Source organism: Oncorhynchus keta, chromosome 5 (assembly GCF_023373465.1).
Source record: "Oncorhynchus keta strain PuntledgeMale-10-30-2019 chromosome 5, Oket_V2, whole genome shotgun sequence".
Classification (NCBI taxonomy): Eukaryota; Metazoa; Chordata; class Actinopteri; order Salmoniformes; family Salmonidae; genus Oncorhynchus; species Oncorhynchus keta.
The window spans coordinates 22,743,432-22,767,842 of record NC_068425.1 but is presented as its reverse complement, the minus strand read 5'-3'; the positions used below and the strand labels follow the sequence as shown (position 1 = coordinate 22,767,842).

The window sequence follows — 24,411 nt, the reverse complement described above, 5'->3', positions numbered from 1 at the left end:
GTTAGAAATGCAGCGGAGAGGGATCCTAACGTAGTGGGAAGCCTGTCCTCTGTGTCCGTTTAGAAGTGCAGCGGAGAGGGATCCTAACGTAGTGGGAAGCCTGTCCTCTGTGTCCGTTTAGAAGTGCAGCGGAGAGGGATCCTAACGTAGTGGGAAGCCTGTCCTCTGTGTCCGGTTAGAAATGCAGCGGAGAGGGATCCTAACGTAGTGGGAAGCCTGTCCTCTGTGTCCGTTTAGAAATGCAGCGGAGAGGGATCCTAACGTAGTGGGAAGCCTGTCCTCTGTGTCCGTTTAGAAATGCAGGGGATAGGGATCCTAACGTAGTGGGAAGCCTGTCCTCTGTGTCCGTTTAGAAATGCAGCGGAGAGGGATCCTAACGTAGTGGGAAGCCTGTCCTCTGTGTCCGGTTAGAAATGCAGCGGAGAGGGATCCTAACGTAGTGGGAAGCCTGTCCTCTGTGTCCGGTTAGAAATGCAGCGGAGAGGGATCCTAACGTAGTGGGAAGCCTGTCCTCTGTGTCCGGTTAGAAGTGCAGCGGAGAGGGATCCTAACGTAGTGGGAAGCCTGTCCTCTGTGTCCGGTTAGAAATGCAGCGGAGAGGGATCCTAACGTAGTGGGAAGCCTGTCCTCTGTGTCCGGTTAGAAATGCAGCGGAGAGGGATCCTAACGTAGTGGGAAGCCTGTCCTCTGTGTCCGTTTAGAAGTGCAGCGGAGAGGGACCCTAACGTAGTGGGAAGCCTGTCCTCTGTGTCCGGTTAGAAATGCAGCGGAGAGGGATCCTAACGTAGTGGGAAGCCTGTCCTCTGTGTCCGTTTAGAAATGCAGCGGAGAGGGATCCTAACGTAGTGGGAAGCCTGTCCTCTGTGTCCGTTTAGAAATGCAGTGGATAGGGATCCTAACGTAGTGGGAAGCCTGTCCTCTGTGTCCGTTTAGAAATGCAGCGGAGAGGGATCCTAACGTAGTGGGAAGCCTGTCCTCTGTGTCCGTTTAGAAATGCAGCGGAGAGGGATCCTAACGTAGTGGGAAGCCTGTCCTCTGTGTCCGGTTAGAAATGCAGCGGAGAGGGATCCTAACGTAGTGGGAAGCCTGTCCTCTGTGTCCGGTTAGAAATGCAGCGGAGAGGGATCCTAACGTAGTGGGAAGCCTGTCCTCTGTGTCCGGTTAGAAATGCAGCGGAGAGGGATCCTAACGTAGTGGGAAGCCTGTCCTCTGTGTCCGTTTAGAAGTGCAGCGGAGAGGGATCCTAACGTAGTGGGAAGCCTGTCCTCTGTGTCCGTTTAGAAGTGCAGCGGAGAGGGATCCTAACGTAGTGGGAAGCCTGTCCTCTGTGTCCGGTTAGAAATGCAGCGGAGAGGGATCCTAACGTAGTGGGAAGCCTGTCCTCTGTGTCCGTTTAGAAATGCAGCGGAGAGGGATCCTAACGTAGTGGGAAGCCTGTCCTCTGTGTCCGTTTAGAAATGCAGGGGATAGGGATCCTAATGTAGTGGGAAGCCTGTCCTCTGTGTCCGTTTAGAAATGCAGCGGAGAGGGATCCTAACGTAGTGGGAAGCCTGTCCTCTGTGTCCGTTTAGAAATGCAGCGGAGAGGGATCCTAACGCAGTGGGAAGCCTGTCCTCTGTGTCCGGTTAGAAATGCAGCGGAGAGGGATCCTAACGTAGTGGGAAGCCTGTCCTCTGTGTCCGGTTAGAAGTGCAGCGGAGAGGGATCCTAACGTAGTGGGAAGCCTGTCCTCTGTGTCCGGTTAGAAATGCAGCGGAGAGGGATCCTAACGTAGTGGGAAGCCTGTCCTCTGTGTCCGTTTAGAAGTGCAGCGGAGAGGGATCCTAACGTAGTGGGAAGCCTGTCCTCTGTGTCCGTTTAGAAGTGCAGCGGAGAGGGACCCTAACGTAGTGGGAAGCCTGTCCTCTGTGTCCGTTTAGAAATGCAGCGGAGAGGGATCCTAACGTAGTGGGAAGCCTGTCCTCTGTGTCCGTTTAGAAATGCAGCGGAGAGGGATCCTAACGCAGTGGGAAGCCTGTCCTCTGTGTCCGGTTAGAAATGCAGCAGAGAGGGATCCTAACGTAGTGGGAAGCCTGTCCTCTGTGTCCGGTTAGAAGTGCAGCGGAGAGGGATCCTAACGTAGTGGGAAGCCTGTCCTCTGTGTCCGGTTAGAAATGCAGCGGAGAGGGATCCTAACGTAGTGGGAAGCCTGTCCTCTGTGTCCGTTTAGAAGTGCAGCGGAGAGGGATCCTAACGTAGTGGGAAGCCTGTCCTCTGTGTCCGTTTAGAAGTGCAGCGGAGAGGGACCCTAACGTAGTGGGAAGCCTGTCCTCTGTGTCCGGTTAGAAATGCAGCGGAGAGGGATCCTAACGTAGTGGGAAGCCTGTCCTCTAGAAATATAGCGTCTGGAATATAGAAATATAACAAATGAAAGCCGTTGCCTCGGGCACATGCTCTCCAGTACTCTGGTCACATTCACAGCCTGATTTAGTGCATTTGGGGGAAAAATGTGAGTGGATGCAATTGCCTACCTGTCACAATAGTTTGAAATATGCGTGCATTGCTATCTACAAATGAACAGCACACCAATTCTCCACCCTCACATGCCAGCAATTTGCAATATACTAATAACGGCAAATGCTGATTGTGAGAATGTGATTCAATGCAAAAACGGAAATTCTGAACTAGCCTATTCAGCAATGAAGTGGCCTACTCTCAGACTCTATGTCACACCCTGACCATAGTTTGCTTTGTATGTTTCTATGTTTTGTTTGGTCAGGGTGTGATCTGAGTGGGCATTCTATGTCGTGTGTCTAGTTTGTCTGTTTCTGTGTTTGGCCTGATATGGTTCTCAATCAGAGGCAGGTGTTAGTCATTGTCTCTGATTGGGAACCATATTTCGGTAGCCTGTTTGGTGTTGGGGTTTGTGGGTGATTGTCTCCTGTGTCAGTTCTACACGGGACTGTTTCAGGTTTACACGTTTATTGTTTTTGGAGTTTATTCATGTATAGTTTTCTTTTTAAAAACAAACTTGAATTTAAACCACGCTGCATTTTGGTCCTCCTCTCCTTTCGACAGAAGAATCCCGTTCCACTCTCGTCTCTGGCTCACTCCACATAGTCACAGCTTTACACTGGTTCAATGTCAAGAAGAACCACTGAGGATGGAAAGAGCTGCCAGTGTAGATCACGGTCAGCAGTACACTAATCTTTATGTGGGAATACTTTACTGGTCTTGCCATGGTAGAATTCTGCTGTGACCATGAATCAAACTCTCTGAGACATCTTCTCTGAGATCACCACTACAGGCTACTCTCACTCCACACTCATGATCACTTGTCTTGCACGGTTGCCTCTGACATGGACCTGCTATGGGTCAACCTTGCTTGACCTGCCTGTCTGTGAATTTCAGTTACATTTATTATGTAAATTAATATCCTTGACTCACTTATTAATTCCTTGAGTAAGTTTGACAATCTAAATGCATGCCTTGTTCTGATTCAGAAGTTGACAATGACAATTCAAACGCCATGCTTTGGCTACTCTTTGTCCCATGGGACATGGTGGTCTAGAATGTAATAGGCCTGCTTTCAGTACCATTTTGACTGCTGCACTAAAGCATCCATAATTGGCATCATTTCAAAAGCCTATGTCCAAACTCCTGACCTGTCAATCACGTGTCCACCTGTCCATATCTTGATGCAGTCACTTTTACCCTGCCTTCCTGTACATATGTACCCACTCTCTGCACATTGACCTGGTACTAGTACTCCCTGTATGTAGTTCCATTCTTATGTATTTTAGTTGATTCCTCTTGTGTTTCTATTTTCTATATTATGTTTTAACTCTGCATTGTTGGGAAGGGATCATAAGCAAGCAATTCATGGTAAAGTCTACACCAGTTGTATTCAGCGCATGTGACAAATACAATTTGATTTGATTTTGACACCTGATGATGCCAACACCTGTTCCACACATTTGTAGGCTAATTACACGTCCTGGGTCAAATATTACTCAAATACATTACATTATATCTGCTCCACTCGTTTTTACTTGTTTATTCCCATTGCGCAAAGAGAGAGAATGTTGGGTATCTGTATGGAGACACAAGACCCCCTCCCTCCCTTATGTCGCGCCGCTGCTGCTTCGCTCTGCTCTCCGATTGGACCGCCGCTGCGGAGGGCTGGCGTTAATGCAGTCTCGCTGCCTGGCGGTAGTTGCATCTAGCAGCCGTAGGCCGAAAGAAACAATAGGGCAAGACAGTCTGACAGAGGTACTGACGAAGCAGACAGAAGCACCAGCAAGGTGATATTATTGTGCGCCGCTGTGCATATCGGTAACAAAGCGTTGAATCTGCACTATTCAGAGATACGATTTTGCACAGAAAATCAGACCAGTCCTGTAACGGTTTATCCAGCTATACAATTAAAGTTTCTGCTGAACGGAATGACAGCACCAGCTATTGCATGCAGCGCAATCTGAGAGGTAAGAGACATTGATAACAAGGAATCATCATTGTTGGTTGGATCATAACCATTTCAATTTATCAGTGCTTTTATTTGGATTTTATAGACCTGCTTGATGATTTTGCATAATGTTTCACACATTCATTATTCCTGTTGGTCTGTTTTCATCCCGTAATGGCATGTTTACAAGCAAGTCGATGTGCTTTAACATATGGTTTAGAATTAGCTTGGTGGTTTAAATTGTGTGCTTACATCTCTCAAATTGTTATTTGTTGTGCATTATTGTCTTACTGTAACCTATTATTTAATACCTCTACGGCATCGTAACATGTAGCCTGAGACCAGTATAGTCAACAGTAGGAGAAGGACAATGGGTATGATAGCCTATGGCTGAAGCCATTTGGCTTGACAGCATCATAGTGAAATAGCCTTCCAATGAATTGCAGTGATATTTATGTCTATTAATACATACCTGTGCAGAAGGCCATTTGAAATGGATATGATGCGCTCAAGTGCTACATCTGTCATTGTAAACTGGTGTGTGTTGGTGTGGATGTTCCTATGCTCCTCTCCTCCGTGCCTTATCTGTTTGTCTGTTCACACACACACACACACACACACACACACACACACACACACATTTACCTTTTACACAAATTATTTTTCTTTTCTTTTAACACCTACAGTAAAGTTCCATATGAATCCTCCTGGAGACACAACATGTCATTGTTCTCGTCAGACGCTGTAGATAATAGCTGTAGATAATAGCGTCTGACGATAATAGTGTCTATGCTTTGTCTGTGCTGGGACAGGTGATCCAAAGACTGTGTGTGTGTTCTGTGGTCACTTAGCCAGAGCGTTCAGAGGATATCTATTCTAACCTTTGCCTTTGTCAGCTTCATCTCACACTGGCCTTATAGCAGTGTGAGATGGAGAAACAGCTGTAGCATTCAGAGCATATGCAAACTATATTCTCTGTGAAGTGTCCCTCACTGACCATACTGTAGATGTAATGGGGATCATATTAAGATACTCAGCATTACCCAGAGCAGCAGGTTGGATGGCTTTCCTCTCAGACAGACAGTGACAGTGTTATGTAAGCAATGTGAGTGAAAACAGTTGTCTTTGCTGTTGGTGGAGGTTGGATAAACCCCTCTGGTGATTTTGAATGGTTTGTCAGAGACAACAGAAACCCATCCCTCTCTTACGACGCAAACTTAATTCTAGATGTACCGTTATATCGTTCAAATTGTGAGCTTTGTGATTTGAGAGCTGCTGGTTTGGGGGCATTGTGGGTGTTTTCTTACTGGCATTCACCTGTTTGTATTGGACAATAATACACTAAGGGCATCAAGGTGCCAGTCTGTCTGTCATTTCTCCTTGACTGTGAGAGGGAACAACAGTGGCACCCAGTTCACCTAGTCCTTGGGATATAGCCAATTTTACCAGTGGACAGACCCCAGGAGAAGGACTTCTGCACTGTTCTGCACTGTTCTATCTTTTGGTCTAAATTGCTCACTGTTACAACACCAAATAAACCATGTTGACCCTTATTATTCATAGGTGTTATGAGTCGTGACAACCTAAGCACCCTCCACACAGGCTGACCTATTCTGCACATTAGTTCTGGTACTATACAAACACACAAAACTATATTCACACCCCCTAGCTGTTTGGAAATGTAGGACAATGTACTTTTTGAGGATGGTAAAATGGGCTGTGTTAGATTCGTTCAAACATTTACAGCAAATAGAGGCGAATGGCCCCCACTCCGTAGTTAAAGAAAGAAAACAGTACATTGGCTGGATGTTCTGTTTGGGTTTAGGACAAACTCCAACAGCCTGTCAACATGGTCAATGGCCCAGGTAATTGAACTATCTACCAGACCAGCAGAACTCAAATTGCAATCTCACTGCATCAACGGCCTTCCGTCCTGTAAAGCTGTAGTAGGACTTCTCTAAGTAACTGTGATACCTTTGTTGGAATACCTACTGCACTGAACAACAACACAGAGAACATGCTATGCACACACAATCCACTGTAGATGGATGCTGTGTTGCATCCATGGGTGAATACATTTTACAACATCAAAGACCATGTCACAGTTTCCATTTGAATCTAAAAGGCTAAGCAAGACAAGGCAGTGAATCTGTGTTACAGAGGACATGGGACATGTTTATAAGAGTGCCAGACTCCTCATTTAATCAGGGACTGGGCGGCAATCATCCACATCATAACTGTGGGAGACAAGCAGTGCCATGAAGAATAAATCACAAAACTGTGATCCCATTTCACAGTCAGTCTCTTGATTTGTGTAGATTTTGACATGTTAATCAGTCATTTACATTGTTGTTTCCCCTCTAGAAAATCGTACTTAATCACATCAAATCTTACTAACAAAGCTCGAGATGCACAATTTACACTGCATATCTACAAATGACACACTCCGGCTCATGTTACAGTGATGGTAACATTTTGTAGGTGGATTACCTCTTTACTCCCAAATCTATTGATTAAACATTAGACATTATTATTAGGTGTAAATACTCAAGAATGGACCTTGGCAGTCAGCATTGATCAACTGGCCAAGGCAGCTCTTGCTGTGCTGCTCTTTCTGTTGTGTGGGGTGTGTTTGTGTGAGTGTCGAGAGCAGGAGGCAGATTGCTCAGCACTGACCATTGCTCAGCACTTTGTACGGGTTGTCACGTATCCTACCTATAGTCACATAGAACCCAGACTGTAAGTCAATATCCCTGGCATCGCCAGCAATTAACTACAGCCTGTCTGCCTGCCTGTCTGCCCTCTATGAGCTGTGAGCTGCATGCAGAAAGGTGACAAAAATGTCCTCAGTGTCCAGGCCTCTCACTGCACTGCTCAGCCCCTCCCCCATCTGCAGTACTACCCAGCCCCTCCCCCATCTGCAGTACTACCCAGCCCCTCCCCCACATGCAGTACTGCCCCTTGGGCCCTCCAGTCACCAATCCTCATCGACCACCTTTTCTCCAGTGTGTTATGCAAAGACCAGCGTCATATGGGGATACAGAAGGAGGAGGGGTGGGGATGAGGGCTGTGACTCAAGGTACACCAGTCAAACTGTGCTCCGTCTGTGCTTTGAATACAGATGAGCTGAATCCCATTGAGAGAAGACATGGCACGGTGGTCACAGTGCTCTATCTGTGTGACAAACAGAGCTTGGTGCTCCCAGAGGTCCTCCTGGCAATAGCGGTGGCATGAATATTCCGGGGACGGGGACTGGGGGCAGGAAGCGGGGACTGGGGGCATGAATAATCTGGGGACGGGGACTGGGGGCAGGAAGCGGGGACTGGGGGCATGAATATTCCGGGGACGGGGACTGGGGGCAGGAAGCGGGGACTGGGGGCATGAATATTCCGGGGACGGGGACTGGGGGCAGGAAGCGGGGACTGGGGGCATGAATATTCCGGGGACGGGGACTGGGGGCAGGAAGCGGGGACTGGGGGCATGAATAATCCGGGGATGGGGACTGGGGGCAGGAAGCGGGGACGGGGAGCAGCGAGGGAGCGGGCCTGGTGGCTGCTGTGGGGCTGAGTCAGGGCTGCAGCAGAGGAGCAGAGCTTAATTACCACTGTTTGACTCTCCTTTCATCTCTAGGCTCTTTGATATGACACAAACCATGCAGAAGTGAGTGTGTGTGTGTGTGTGTGTGTGTGTGTGTGTGTGTGTGTGTCTGTGTGTTTGAGGCGCTGGTTCATCTTCATATGTAGAAGAGAAACGGGACTGGGCTGCCTAGGCTGTTGTTTGTTTTAATAACCTCGTCAGTGGGATGCTGACTGGACTGCTGCTAGTAGTCATAGTACTGCTCTGATGGACAGCCAGCTGGCTCCCCTGTTGAAACCGCCCCCTCAGTGAATTGTCACACATGTACAATGCACAAACTCACAGAAAAATAAGTACACACACACACACACACACACACACACACACACACACACACACACACACACACACACACACACACTGTGGAACCATCCCTGAGGCATACACAGATGGACTATCCACAGGATGTCTCTCGATCCTGTCTCATTCAACACATTCTTATCTTCGTTAATGAGAGATGGCACAATTCTGCTGTACCATCAGGGCCGTGAAGTTCATTCAGTCATTCAGAGATTTGTCTGCCTGGGTGATGAAAGAAAGGATATTGCAAATGAGTGTTTCTTGGCTTGTCGTTACATGGTCTTGGATCAGACGGCCGACTGAAACAGATCTGCAATGAGCTGAGCTGACAAAATTTCACCGGCAGGCAAGATAATGAATGTGCCCGTCAAGAATGAACCACTGTTGTCGCTGTGTCTCTCCTTTTCCATGCAAGTGAATGTTGAGTTGATGCTCTGAGTAATTTGAGGCTCAGACCTAGACTAAAGGTTTTATGGATCTCACAGAACTCTAACAGGAGCTGTGCCCTCCAAAGTTTTGGAGGGCACAGAAGAGTAACAGAAGAAGCATAGCCAAATGATCTGAATCCAGAGTGCGAGTGACTGATTAGTGAAGTGGAAAGGGAATTAGTTGTCTCTGTTCTTTCCTCTTCAGTGGTTGTGTGTTCCTCAGCACTGTCTGGGTGGAAACAGAGGCCTGTGATCTCGGTCACCTGAAAGGGGCTTCACACAGCGGAAAGTAGATCTGTGTTTAATGCAGAATGCAATGGTTACATAAGAGCTTATTTGTCTCGGATACAAAACACTCATTGTCTTTGATGTTGTCGATAAGCGAGGTGTGTGTCTCTCTGTGTGTAGAGAGAGGTGAGACACAAAAAGCCATTGGTGTATCCACCATTTTCACTGTATAGGCTACGTGCCTATCTCTCTTTAACCTGGCATTCCTTCCTGCTCATCCTGTTACCTTCTTTAGGAACAACAGCAGTCACCAGATCCCTGTGCTCCAGGCATCTCTCCCAGGCAGAATGAGCTCCTCTCCCCATGGGTCCCACGGGTCTGGGTCCCGCGCCTCCAACGACATCCTGGAGGAGCTGCAGCTCATTGCTGCCCAGAACCTGGAGAAGCTAGACATCAGCAAGTACTATGAGGTCATCAGGGAGCTGGGTAAGGGCACCTATGGGAAGGTGGACCTGGTCATCCACAAAATCAGGGGTGAGTTTGTCTCTGATGGAAGCTACCTGCGCCATTGAGAATAACCAATGTGTTATATTCATGTCAGTTGGTCTATTCCAGACAGACCATCAACAGAGCTCAACAAAACAGAAACATTGCTTGCTGATGTGAAAAGAAATGAAAAATTCTGGGGTTTTATATCAGTGTTTACAATCAGAACATTTCGATTCACTCCAGATTCCATCTAAAATGTGTTTTTTTACATGTTTTCCACGGTCACAGTAATCTTACACATCTTTGAAGTATTTAGATCGCTCAACTCTTTAAAGAATTCAGTTGTGGACCATAATTACAGTGAATGCGGTGTCCCTGGTTTCAGAATAGCAGTGAAGCACAAACCCCATCCAGATTGCTTAACAAAATGACGCATTTTAGCAAATCTTTTCAACCTTTGTGACATAAAATGCAAGCCAAAATGTCAACCATCTGCTCAAAACTCAAAAGTGTGGGGGTGAGCAAATGACCCTCCTACATCTAGTGGAATAAAGACATACACAAGCCACCAAAGTGCACAGTTTGTCCTCCGCTCTTTTAACAAAAAGGACACACCATCTGGAACTATCCAAAACCACTATCACTGGGTTGTCATTAGACCTAAATCATGTCCAAAACCACTATCACTGGGTTGTCATTAGACCTAAATCATGTCCAAAACCACTATCACTGGGTTGTCATTAGACCTAAATCATGTCCAAAACCACTATCACTGGGTTGTCATTAGACCTAAATCATGTCCAAAACCACTATCACTGGGTTGTCATTAGACCTAAATCATGTCCAAAACCACTATCACTGGGTTGTCATTAGACCTAAATCATGTCCAAAACCACTATCACTGGGTTGTCATTAGACCTAAATCATGTCCAAAACCACTATCACTGGGTTGTCATTAGACCTAAATCATGTCCAAAACCACTATCACTGGGTTGACATTAGACCTAAATCATGTCCAAAACCTAAATCATGTCCAAAACCACTATCACTGGGTTGTCATTAGACCTAAATCATGTCCAAAACCACTATCACTGGGTTGTCATTAGACCTAAATCATGTCCAAAACCACTATCACTGGGTTGACATTAGACCTAAATCATGTCCAAAACCTAAATCATGTCCAAAACCACTATCACTGGGTTGTCATTAGACCTAAATCATGTCCAAAACCACTATCACTGGGTTGTCATTAGACCTAAATCATGTCCAAAACCACTATCACTGGGTTGTCATTAGACCTAAATCATGTCCAAAACCACTATCACTGGGTTGTCATTAGACCTAAATCATGTCCAAAACCACTATCACTGGGTTGACATTAGACCTAAATCAAATCAAATCAAATCAAATTTATTTATATAGCCCTTCGTACATCAGCTGATATCTCAAAGTGCTGTACAGAAACCATGTACAGAAATCATGTCCAAAACCTAAATCATGTCCAAAACCACTATCACTGGGTTGTCATTAGACCTAAATCATGTCCAAAACCACTATCACTGGGTTGTCATTAGACCTAAATCATGTCCAAAACCACTATCACTGGGTTGACATTAGACCTAAATCATGTCCAAAACCTAAATCATGTCCAAAACCACTATCACTGGGTTGTCATTAGACCTAAATCATGTCCAAAACCACTATCACTGGGTTGTCATTAGACCTAAATCATGTCCAAAACCACTATCACTGGGTTGTCATTAGACCTAAATCATGTCCAAAACCACTATCACTGGGTTGTCATTAGACCTAAATCATGTCCAAAACCACTATCACTGGGTTGTCATTAGACCTAAATCATGTCCAAAACCTAAATCATGTCCAAAACCACTATCACTGGGTTGTCATTAGACCTAAATCATGTCCAAAACCACTATCACTGGGTTGTCATTAGACCTAAATCATGTCCAAAACCACTATCACTGGGTTGTCATTAGACCTAAATCATGTCCAAAACCACTATCACTGGGTTGTCATTAGACCTAAATCATGTCCAAAACCACTATCACTGGGTTGACATTAGACCTAAATCATGTCCAAAACCTAAATCATGTCCAAAACCACTATCACTGGGTTGTCATTAGACCTAAATCATGTCCAAAACCACTATCACTGGGTTGTCATTAGACCTAAATCATGTCCAAAACCACTATCACTGGGTTGTCATTAGACCTAAATCATGTCCAAAACCACTATCACTGGGTTGTCATTAGACCTAAATCATGTCCAAAACCACTATCACTGGGTTGTCATTAGACCTAAATCATGTCCAAAACCACTATCACTGGGTTGTCATTAGACCTAAATCATGTCCAAAACCACTATCACTGGGTTGTCATTAGACCTAAATCATGTCCAAAACCACTATCACTGGGTTGTCATTAGACCTAAATCATGTCCAAAACCACTATCACTGGGTTGTCATTAGACCTAAATCATGTCCAAAACCACTATCACTGGGTTGTCATTAGACCTAAATCATGTCCAAAACCACTATCACTGGGTTGTCATTAGACCTAAATCATGTACAAAACCACTATCACTGGGTTGTCATTAGACCTAAATCATGTCCGAAACCACTATCACTGGGTTGTCATTAGACCTAAATCATGTCCGAAACCACTATCACTCGGTTGTCATTAGACCTAAATCATGTCCAAAACCACTATCACTGGGTTGTCATTAGACCTAAATCATGTCCAAAACCACTATCACTGGGTTGACATTAGACCTAAATCATGTCCAAAACCACTATCACTGGGTTGTCATTGGACCTAAATCATGTACAAAACCACTATCACTGGGTTGTCATTAGACCTAAATCATGTACAAAACCACTATCACTGGGTTGTCATTAGACCTAAATCATGTACAAAACCACTATCACTGGGTTGTCATTAGACCTAAATCATGTCCAAAACCACTATCACTGGGTTGTCATTAGACCTAAATCATGTCCAAAACCACTATCACTGGGTTGACATTAGACCTAAATCATGTCCAAAACCACTATCACTGGGTTGTCATTGGACCTAAATCATGTACAAAACCACTATCACTGGGTTGTCATTAGACCTAAATCATGTACAAAACCACTATCACTGGGTTGTCATTGGACCTAAATCATGTACAAAACCACTATCACTGGGTTGTCATTAGACCTAAATCATGTACAAAACCACTATCACTGGGTTGTCATTAGACCTAAATCATGTACAAAACCACTATCACTGGGTTGTCATTAGACCTAAATCATGTACAAAACCACTATCACTGGGTTGTCATTAGACCTAAATCATGTCCGAAACCACTATCACTGGGTTGTCACTAGACCTAAATCATGTCCAAAACCACTATCACTGGGTTGTCATTAGACCTAAATCATGTCCAAAACCACTATCACTGGGTTGTCATTAGACCTAAATCATGTACAAAACCACTATCACTGGGTTGTCATTAGACCTAAATCATGTCCAAAACCACTATCACTGGGTTGTCATTAGACCTAAATCATGTCCAAAACCACTATCACTGGGTTGTCATTAGACCTAAATCATGTCCGAAACCACTATCACTGGGTTGTCATTAGACCTAAATCATGTCCAAAACCACTATCACTGGGTTGTCATTAGACCTAAATCATGTACAAAACCACTATCACTGGGTTGACATTAGACCTAAATCATGTCCAAAACCACTATCACTGGGTTGACATTAGACCTAAATCATGTCCAAAACCTAAATCATGTCCAAAACCACTATCACTGGGTTGTCATTAGACCTAAATCATGTCCAAAACCACTATCACTGGGTTGTCATTAGACCTAAATCATGTCCAAAACCACTATCACTGGGTTGTCATTAGACCTAAATCATGTCCAAAACCACTATCACTGGGTTGTCATTAGACCTAAATCATGTACAAAACCACTATCACTGGGTTGTCATTAGACCTAAATCATGTCCAAAACCACTATCACTGGGTTGTCATTAGACCTAAATCATGTACAAAACCACTATCACTGGGTTGTCATTAGACCTAAATCATGTCCAAAACCACTATCACTGGGTTGTCATTAGACCTAAATCATGTCCAAAACCACTATCACTGGGTTGTCATTAGACCTAAATCATGATCAAAACCACTATCACTGGGTTGTCATTAGACCTAAATCATGTCCAAAACCACTATCACTGGGTTGTCATTAGACCTAAATCATGTCCAAAACCACTATCACTGGGTTGCCATTAGACCTAAATCATGTCCAAAACCACTATCACTGGGTTGTCATTAGACCTAAATCATGTCCAAAACCACTATCACTGGGTTGTCATTAGACCTAAATCATGTACAAAACCACTATCACTGGGTTGTCATTAGACCTAAATCATGTACAAAACCACTATCACTGGGTTGTCATTAGACCTAAATCATGTCCAAAACCACTATCACTGGGTTGACATTAGACCTAAATCATGTCCAAAACCACTATCACTGGGTTGACATTAGACCTAAATCATGTCCAAAACCTAAATCATGTCCAAAACCACTATCACTGGGTTGTCATTAGACCTAAATCATGTCCAAAACCACTATCACTGGGTTGTCATTAGACCTAAATCATGTCCAAAACCACTATCACTGGGTTGTCATTAGACCTAAATCATGTCCAAAACCACTATCACTGGGTTGACATTAGACCTAAATCATGTCCAAAACCACTATCACTGGGTTGACATTAGACCTAAATCATGTCCAAAACCACTATCACTGGGTTGTCATTAGACCTAAATCATGTCCAAAACCACTATCACTGGATTGTCATTAGACCTAAATCATGTACAAAACCACTATCACTGGGTTGTCATTAGACCTAAATCATGTACAAAACCACTATCACTGGGTTGTCATTAGACCTAAATCATGTCCAAAACCACTATCACTGGGTTGACATTAGACCTAAATCATGTCCAAAATCACTATCACTGGGTTGACATTAGACCTAAATCATGTCCAAAACCTAAATCATGTCCAAAACCACTATCACTGGGTTGTCATTAGACCTAAATCATGTCCAAAACCACTATCACTGGGTTGTCATTAGACCTAAATCATGTCCAAAACCACTATCACTGGGTTGACATTAGACCTAAATCATGTCCAAAACCACTATCACTGGGTTGTCATTAGACCTAAATCATGTCCAAAACCACTATCACTGGGTTGTCATTAGACCTAAATCATGTCCAAAACCACTATCACCGGGTTGTCATTAGACCTAAATCATGTACAAAACCACTATCACTGGGTTGTCATTAGACCTAAATCATGTACAAAACCACTATCACTGGGTTGTCATTAGACCTAAATCATGTAAAAAACCACTATCACTGGGTTGTCATTAGACCTAAATCATGTACAAAACCACTATCACTGGGTTGTCATTAGACCTAAATCATGTACAAAACCACTATCACTGGGTTGTCATTAGACCTAAATCATGTCCAAAACCACTATCACTGGGTTGACATTAGACCTAAATCATGTACAAAACCACTATCACTGGGTTGTCATTAGACCCAAATCATGTCCAAAACCACTATCACTGGGTTGTCATTAGACCTAAATCATGTACAAAACCACTATCACTGGGTTGTCATTAGACCTAAATCATGTCCAAAACCACTATCACTGGGTTGACATTAGACCTAAATCATGTACAAAACCACTATCACTGGGTTGACATTAGACCCAAATCATGTCCAAAACCACTATCACTGGGTTGTCATTAGACCTAAATCATGTACAAAACCACTATCACTGGGTTGTCATTAGACCTAAATCATGTACAAAACCACTATCACTGGGTTGTCATTAGACCTAAATCATGTCCAAAACCACTATCACTGGGTTGTCATTAGACCTAAATCATGTACAAAACCACTATCACTGGGTTGTCATTAGACCTAAATCATGTCCAAAACCACTATCACTGGGTTGTCATTAGACCTAAATCATGTACAAAACCACTATCACTGGGTTGTCATTAGACCTAAATCATGTCCAAAACCACTATCACTGGGTTGTCATTAGACCTAAATCATGTCCAAAACCACTATCACTGGGTTGTCATTAGACCTAAATCATGATCAAAACCACTATCACTGGGTTGTCATTAGACCTAAATCATGTCCAAAACCACTATCACTGGGTTGTCATTAGACCTAAATCATGTCCAAAACCACTATCACTGGGTTGTCATTAGACCTAAATCATGTCCAAAACCACTATCACTGGGTTGTCATTAGACCTAAATCATGTCCAAAACCACTATCACTGGGTTGTCATTAGACCTAAATCATGTACAAAACCACTATCACTGGGTTGTCATTAGACCTAAATCATGTACAAAACCACTATCACTGGGTTGTCATTAGACCTAAATCATGTCCGAAACCACTATCACTGGGTTGACATTAGACCTAAATCATGTCCAAAACCACTATCACTGGGTTGACATTAGACCTAAATCATGTCCAAAACCTAAATCATGTCCAAAACCACTATCACTGGGTTGTCATTAGACCTAAATCATGTCCAAAACCACTATCACTGGGTTGTCATTAGACCTAAATCATGTCCAAAACCACTATCACTGGGTTGTCATTAGACCTAAATCATGTCCAAAACCACTATCACTGGGTTGACATTAGACCTAAATCATGTCCAAAACCACTATCACTGGGTTGACATTAGACCTAAATCATGTCCAAAACCACTATCACTGGGTTGTCATTAGACCTAAATCATGTCCAAAACCACTATCACTGGATTGTCATTAGACCTAAATCATGTACAAAACCACTATCACTGGGTTGTCATTAGACCTAAATCATGTACAAAACCACTATCACTGGGTTGACATTAGACCTAAATCATGTCCAAAACCACTATCACTGGGTTGACATTAGACCTAAATCATGTCCAAAATCACTATCACTGGGTTGACATTAGACCTAAATCATGTCCAAAACCTAAATCATGTCCAAAACCACTATCACTGGGTTGTCATTAGACCTAAATCATGTCCAAAACCACTATCACTGGGTTGTCATTAGACCTAAATCATGTCCAAAACCACTATCACTGGGTTGACTTTAGACCTAAATCATGTCCAAAACCACTATCACTGGGTTGTCATTAGACCTAAATCATGTCCAAAACCACTATCACTGGGTTGTCATTAGACCTAAATCATGTCCAAAACCACTATCACCGGGTTGTCATTAGACCTAAATCATGTACAAAACCACTATCACTGGGTTGTCATTAGACCTAAATCATGTACAAAACCACTATCACTGGGTACAAAACCACTATTGGGTTGTCATTAGACCTAAATCATGTACAAAACCACTATCACTGGGTTGTCATTAGACCTAAATCATGTACAAAACCACTATCACTGGGTTGTCATTAGACCTAAATCATGTACAAAACCACTATCACTGGGTTGTCATTAGACCTAAATCATGTCCAAAACCACTATCACTGGGTTGACATTAGACCTAAATCATGTACAAAACCACTATCACTGGGTTGTCATTAGACCCAAATCATGTCCAAAACCACTATCACTGGGTTGTCATTAGACCTAAATCATGTACAAAACCACTATCACTGGGTTGTCATTAGACCTAAATCATGTACAAAACCACTATCACTGGGTTGACATTAGACCTAAATCATGTCCAAAATCACTATCACTGGGTTGACATTAGACCTAAATCATGTCCAAAACCTAAATCATGTCCAAAACCACTATCACTGGGTTGTCATTAGACCTAAATCATGTCCAAAACCACTATCACTGGGTTGACATTAGACCTAAATCATGTCCAAAACCACTATCACTGGGTTGTCATTAGACCTAAATCATGTCCAAAACCACTATCACTGGGTTGTCATTAGACCTAAATCATGTCCAAAACCACTATCACTGGGTTGTCATTAGACCTAAATCATGTACAAAACCACTATCACTGGGTTGTCATTAGACCTAAATCATGTACAAAACCACTATCACTGGGTTGTCATTAGACCTAAATCATGTACAAAACCACTATCACTGGGTTGTCATTAGACCCAAATCATGTCCAAAACCACTATCACTGGGTTGTCATTAGACCTAAATCATGTACAAAACCACTATCACTGGGTTGTCATTAGACCTAAATCATGTCCAAAACCACTATCACTGGGTTGACATTAGACCTAAATCATGTCCAAAACCACTATCACTGGGTTGTCATTGGACCTAAATCATGTACAAAACCACTATCACTGGGTTGTCATTAGACCTAAATCATGTACAAAACCACTATCACTGGGTTGTCATTAGACCTAAATCATGTACAAAACCACTATCACTGGGTTGTCATTAGACCTAAATCATGTCCAAAACCACTATCACTGGGTTGTCATTAGACCTAAATCATGTCCAAAACCACTATCACTGGGTTGACATTAGACCTAAATCATGTCCAAAACCACTATCACTGGGTTGTCATTAGACCTAAATCATGTACAAAACCACTATCACTGGGTTGTCATTAGACCTAAATCATGTACAAAACCACTATCACTGGGTTGTCATTAGACCTAAATCATGTACAAAACCACTATCACTGGGTTGTCATTAGACCTAAATCATGTACAAAACCACTATCACTGGGTTGTCATTAGACCTAAATCATGTACAAAACCACTATCACTGGGTTGTCATTAGACCTAAATCATGTACAAAACCACTATCACTGGGTTGTCATTAGACCTAAATCATGTCCAAAACCACTATCACTGGGTTGTCATTAGACCTAAATCATGTACAAAACCACTATCACTGGGTTGTCATTAGACCTAAATCATGTCCAAAACCACTATCACTGGGTTGTCATTAGACCTAAATCATGTACAAAACCACTATCACTGGGTTGTCATTAGACCTAAATCATGTCCAAAACCACTATCACTGGGTTGTCATTAGACCTAAATCATGTCCAAAACCACTATCACTGGGTTGTCATTAGACCTAAATCATGTCCAAAACCACTATCACTGGGTTGTCATTAGACCTAAATCATGTCCAAAACCACTATCACTGGGTTGTCATTAGACCTAAATCATGTCCAAAACCACTATCACTGGGTTGACATTAGACCTAAATCATGTCCAAAACCACTATCACTGGGTTGACATTAGACCTAAATCATGTCCAAAACCTAAATCATGTCCAAAACCACTATCACTGGGTTGTCATTAGACCTAAATCATGTCCAAAACCACTATCACTGGGTTGTCATTAGACCTAAATCATGTCCAAAACCACTATCACTGGGTTGTCATTAGACCTAAATCATGTCCAAAACCACTATCACTGGGTTGTCATTAGACCTAAATCATGTACAAAACCACTATCACTGGGTTGTCATTAGACCTAAATCATGTCCAAAACCACTATCACTGGGTTGTCATTAGACCTAAATCATGTACAAAACCACTATCACTGGGTTGTCATTAGACCTAAATCATGTCCAAAACCACTATCACTGGGTTGTCATTAGACCTAAATCATGTCCAAAACCACTATCACTGGGTTGTCATTAGACCTAAATCATGATCAAAACCACTATCACTGGGTTGTCATTAGACCTAAATCATGTCCAAAACCACTATCACTGGGTTGTCATTAGACCTAAATCATGTCCAAAACCACTATCACTGGGTTGCCATTAGACCTAAATCATGTCCAAAACCACTATCACTGGGTTGTCATTAGACCTAAATCATGTCCAAAACCACTATCACTGGGTTGTCATTAGACCTAAATCATGTACAAAACCACTATCACTGGGTTGTCATTAGACCTAAATCATGTACAAAACCACTATCACTGGGTTGTCATTAGACCTAAATCATGTCCAAAACCACTATCACTGGGTTGACATTAGACCTAAATCATGTCCAAAACCACTATCACTGGGTTGACATTAGACCTAAATCATGTCCAAAACCTAAAATGTCCAAAACCACTATCACTGGGTTGTCATTAGACCTAAATCATGTCCAAAACCACTATCACTGGGTTGTCATTAGACCTAAATCATGTCCAAAACCACTATCACTGGGTTGTCATTAGACCTAAATCATGTCCAAAACCACTATCACTGGGTTGACATTAGACCTAAATCATGTCCAAAACCACTATCACTGGGTTGACATTAGACCTAAATCATGTCCAAAACCACTATCACTGGGTTGTCATTAGACCTAAATCATGTCCAAAACCACTATCACTGGATTGTCATTAGACCTAAATCATGTACAAAACCACTATCACTGGGTTGTCATTAGACCTAAATCATGTACAAAACCACTATCACTGGGTTGTCATTAGACCTAAATCATGTCCAAAACCACTATCACTGGGTTGACATTAGACCTAAATCATGTCCAAAATCACTATCACTGGGTTGACATTAGACCTAAATCATGTCCAAAACCTAAATCATGTCCAAAACCACTATCACTGGGTTGTCATTAGACCTAAATCATGTCCAAAACCACTATCACTGGGTTGTCATTAGACCTAAATCATGTCCAAAACCACTATCACTGGGTTGACTTTAGACCTAAATCATGTCCAAAACCACTATCACTGGGTTGTCATTAGACCTAAATCATGTCCAAAACCACTATCACTGGGTTGTCATTAGACCTAAATCATGTCCAAAACCACTATCACCGGGTTGTCATTAGACCTAAATCATGTACAAAACCACTATCACTGGGTTGTCATTAGACCTAAATCATGTACAAAACCACTATCACTGGGTTGTCATTAGACCTAAATCATGTACAAAACCACTATCACTGGGTTGTCATTAGACCTAAATCATGTACAAAACCACTATCACTGGGTTGTCATTAGACCTAAATCATGTACAAAACCACTATCACTGGGTTGTCATTAGACCTAAATCATGTCCAAAACCACTATCACTGGGTTGACATTAGACCTAAATCATGTACAAAACCACTATCACTGGGTTGTCATTAGACCCAAATCATGTCCAAAACCACTATCACTGGGTTGTCATTAGACCTAAATCATGTACAAAACCACTATCACTGGGTTGTCATTAGACCTAAATCATGTACAAAACCACTATCACTGGGTTGACATTAGACCTAAATCATGTCCAAAATCACTATCACTGGGTTGACATTAGACCTAAATCATGTCCAAAACCTAAATCATGTCCAAAACCACTATCACTGGGTTGTCATTAGACCTAAATCATGTCCAAAACCACTATCACTGGGTTGACATTAGACCTAAATCATGTCCAAAACCACTATCACTGGGTTGTCATTAGACCTAAATCATGTCCAAAACCACTATCACTGGGTTGTCATTAGACCTAAATCATGTCCAAAACCACTATCACCGGGTTGTCATTAGACCTAAATCATGTACAAAACCACTATCACTGGGTTGTCATTAGACCTAAATCATGTACAAAACCACTATCACTGGGTTGTCATTAGACCTAAATCATGTACAAAACCACTATCACTGGGTTGTCATTAGACCTAAATCATGTACAAAACCACTATCACTGGGTTGTCATTAGACCTAAATCATGTACAAAACCACTATCACTGGGTTGTCATTAGACCTAAATCATGTCCAAAACCACTATCACTGGGTTGACATTAGACCTAAATCATGTACAAAACCACTATCACTGGGTTGTCATTAGACCCAAATCATGTCCAAAACCACTATCACTGGGTTGTCATTAGACCTAAATCATGTACAAAACCACTATCACTGGGTTGTCATTAGACCTAAATCATGTCCAAAACCACTATCACTGGGTTGACATTAGACCTAAATCATGTACAAAACCACTATCACTGGGTTGACATTAGACCCAAATCATGTACAAAACCACTATCACCGGGTTGTCATTAGACCTAAATCATGTACAAAACCACTATCACTGGGTTGTCATTAGACCTAAATCATGTACAAAACCACTATCACTGGGTTGTCATTAGACCTAAATAATGTCCAAAACCACTATCACCGGGTTGTCATTAGACCTAAATCATGTACAAAACCACTATCACTGGGTTGTCATTAGACCTAAATCATGTACAAAACCACTATCACTGGGTTGTCATTAGACCTAAATCATGTACAAAACCACTATCACTGGGTTGTCATTAGACCTAAATCATGTACAAAACCACTATCACTGGGTTGTCATTAGACCTAAATCATGTACAAAACCACTATCACTGGGTTGTCATTAGACCTAAATCATGTCCAAAACCACTATCACTGGGTTGACATTAGACCTAAATCATGTACAAAACCACTATCACTGGGTTGTCATTAGACCCAAATCATGTCCAAAACCACTATCACTGGGTTGTCATTAGACCTAAATCATGTACAAAACCACTATCACTGGGTTGTCATTAGACCTAAATCATGTACAAAACCACTATCACTGGGTTGACATTAGACCTAAATCATGTCCAAAATCACTATCACTGGGTTGACATTAGACCTAAATCATGTCCAAAACCTAAATCATGTCCAAAACCACTATCACTGGGTTGTCATTAGACCTAAATCATGTCCAAAACCACTATCACTGGGTTGACATTAGACCTAAATCATGTCCAAAACCACTATCACTGGGTTGTCATTAGACCTAAATCATGTCCAAAACCACTATCACTGGGTTGTCATTAGACCTAAATCATGTCCAAAACCACTATCACCGGGTTGTCATTAGACCTAAATCATGTACAAAACCACTATCACTGGGTTGTCATTAGACCTAAATCATGTACAAAACCACTATCACTGGGTTGTCATTAGACCTAAATCATGTACAAAACCACTATCACTGGGTTGTCATTAGACCTAAATCATGTACAAAACCACTATCACTGGGTTGTCATTAGACCTAAATCATGTACAAAACCACTATCACTGGGTTGTCATTAGACCTAAATCATGTCCAAAACCACTATCACTGGGTTGACATTAGACCTAAATCATGTACAAAACCACTATCACTGGGTTGTCATTAGACCCAAATCATGTCCAAAACCACTATCACTGGGTTGTCATTAGACCTAAATCATGTACAAAACCACTATCACTGGGTTGTCATTAGACCTAAATCATGTCCAAAACCACTATCACTGGGTTGACATTAGACCTAAATCATGTACAAAACCACTATCACTGGGTTGACATTAGACCCAAATCATGTACAAAACCACTATCACTGGGTTGTCATTAGACCTAAATCATGTACAAAACCACTATCACTGGGTTGTCATTAGACCTAAATCATGTACAAAACCACTATCACTGGGTTGTCATTAGACCTAAATCATGTCCAAAACCACTATCACTGGGTTGTCATTAGACCTAAATCATGTCCAAAACCACTATCACTGGGTTGTCATTAGACCTAAATCATGTCCAAAACCACTATCACTGGGTTGTCATTAGACCTAAATCATGTCCAAAACCACTATCACTGGGTTGCCATTAGACCTAAATCATGTCCAAAACCACTATCACTGGGTTGTCATTAGACCTAAATCATGTCCAAAACCACTATCACTGGGTTGTCATTAGACCTAAATCATGTACAAAACCACTATCACTGGGTTGTCATTAGACCTAAATCATGTACAAAACCACTATCACTGGGTTGTCATTAGACCTAAATCATGTCCGAAACCACTATCACTGGGTTGACATTAGACCTAAATCATGTCCAAAACCACTATCACTGGGTTGACATTAGACCTAAATCATGTCCAAAACCTAAATCATGTCCAAAACCACTATCACTGGGTTGTCATTAGACCTAAATCATGTCCAAAACCACTATCACTGGGTTGTCATTAGACCTAAATCATGTCCAAAACCACTATCACTGGGTTGTCATTAGACCTAAATCATGTCCAAAACCACTATCACTGGGTTGACATTAGACCTAAATCATGTCCAAAACCACTATCACTGGGTTGACATTAGACCTAAATCATGTCCAAAACCTAAATCATGTCCAAAACCACTATCACTGGGTTGTCATTAGACCTAAATCATGTCCAAAACCACTATCACTGGGTTGTCATTAGACCTAAATCATGTACAAAACCACTATCACTGGGTTGTCATTAGACCTAAATCATGTACAAAACCACTATCACTGGGTTGTCATTAGACCTAAATCATGTCCGAAACCACTATCACTGGGTTGACATTAGACCTAAATCATGTCCAAAATCACTATCACTGGGTTGACATTAGACCTAAATCATGTCCAAAACCTAAATCATGTCCAAAACCACTATCACTGGGTTGTCATTAGACCTAAATCATGTCCAAAACCACTATCACTGGGTTGTCATTAGACCTAAATCATGTCCAAAACCACTATCACTGGGTTGACTTTAGACCTAAATCATGTCCAAAACCACTATCACTGGGTTGTCATTAGACCTAAATCATGTCCAAAACCACTATCACTGGGTTGTCATTAGACCTAAATCATGTCCAAAACCACTATCACCGGGTTGTCATTAGACCTAAATCATGTACAAAACCACTATCACTGGGTTGTCATTAGACCTAAATCATGTACAAAACCACTATCACTGGGTTGTCATTAGACCTAAATCATGTACAAAACCACTATCACTGGGTTGTCATTAGACCT

The 24,411-nt window shown here is 42.3% G+C and overlaps 1 protein-coding gene across 1 annotated transcript in view; it reads left to right on the top strand.

The window, feature by feature from the left end:
- Positions 1-4,220: 4,220 nt before the first annotated feature.
- LOC118384722 (serine/threonine-protein kinase SBK1-like) overlaps positions 4,221-24,411 on the top strand; it is a 29,813-nt gene continuing 9,622 nt past the window's right edge. The window contains exons 1-2 of the mRNA XM_052519136.1: positions 4,221-4,463; positions 9,332-9,570. Coding sequence (XP_052375096.1) covers positions 9,384-9,570 — 187 coding nt within the window. The 5' untranslated portion in view covers positions 4,221-4,463; positions 9,332-9,383. The remainder of the gene's footprint in view (positions 4,464-9,331; positions 9,571-24,411) is intronic.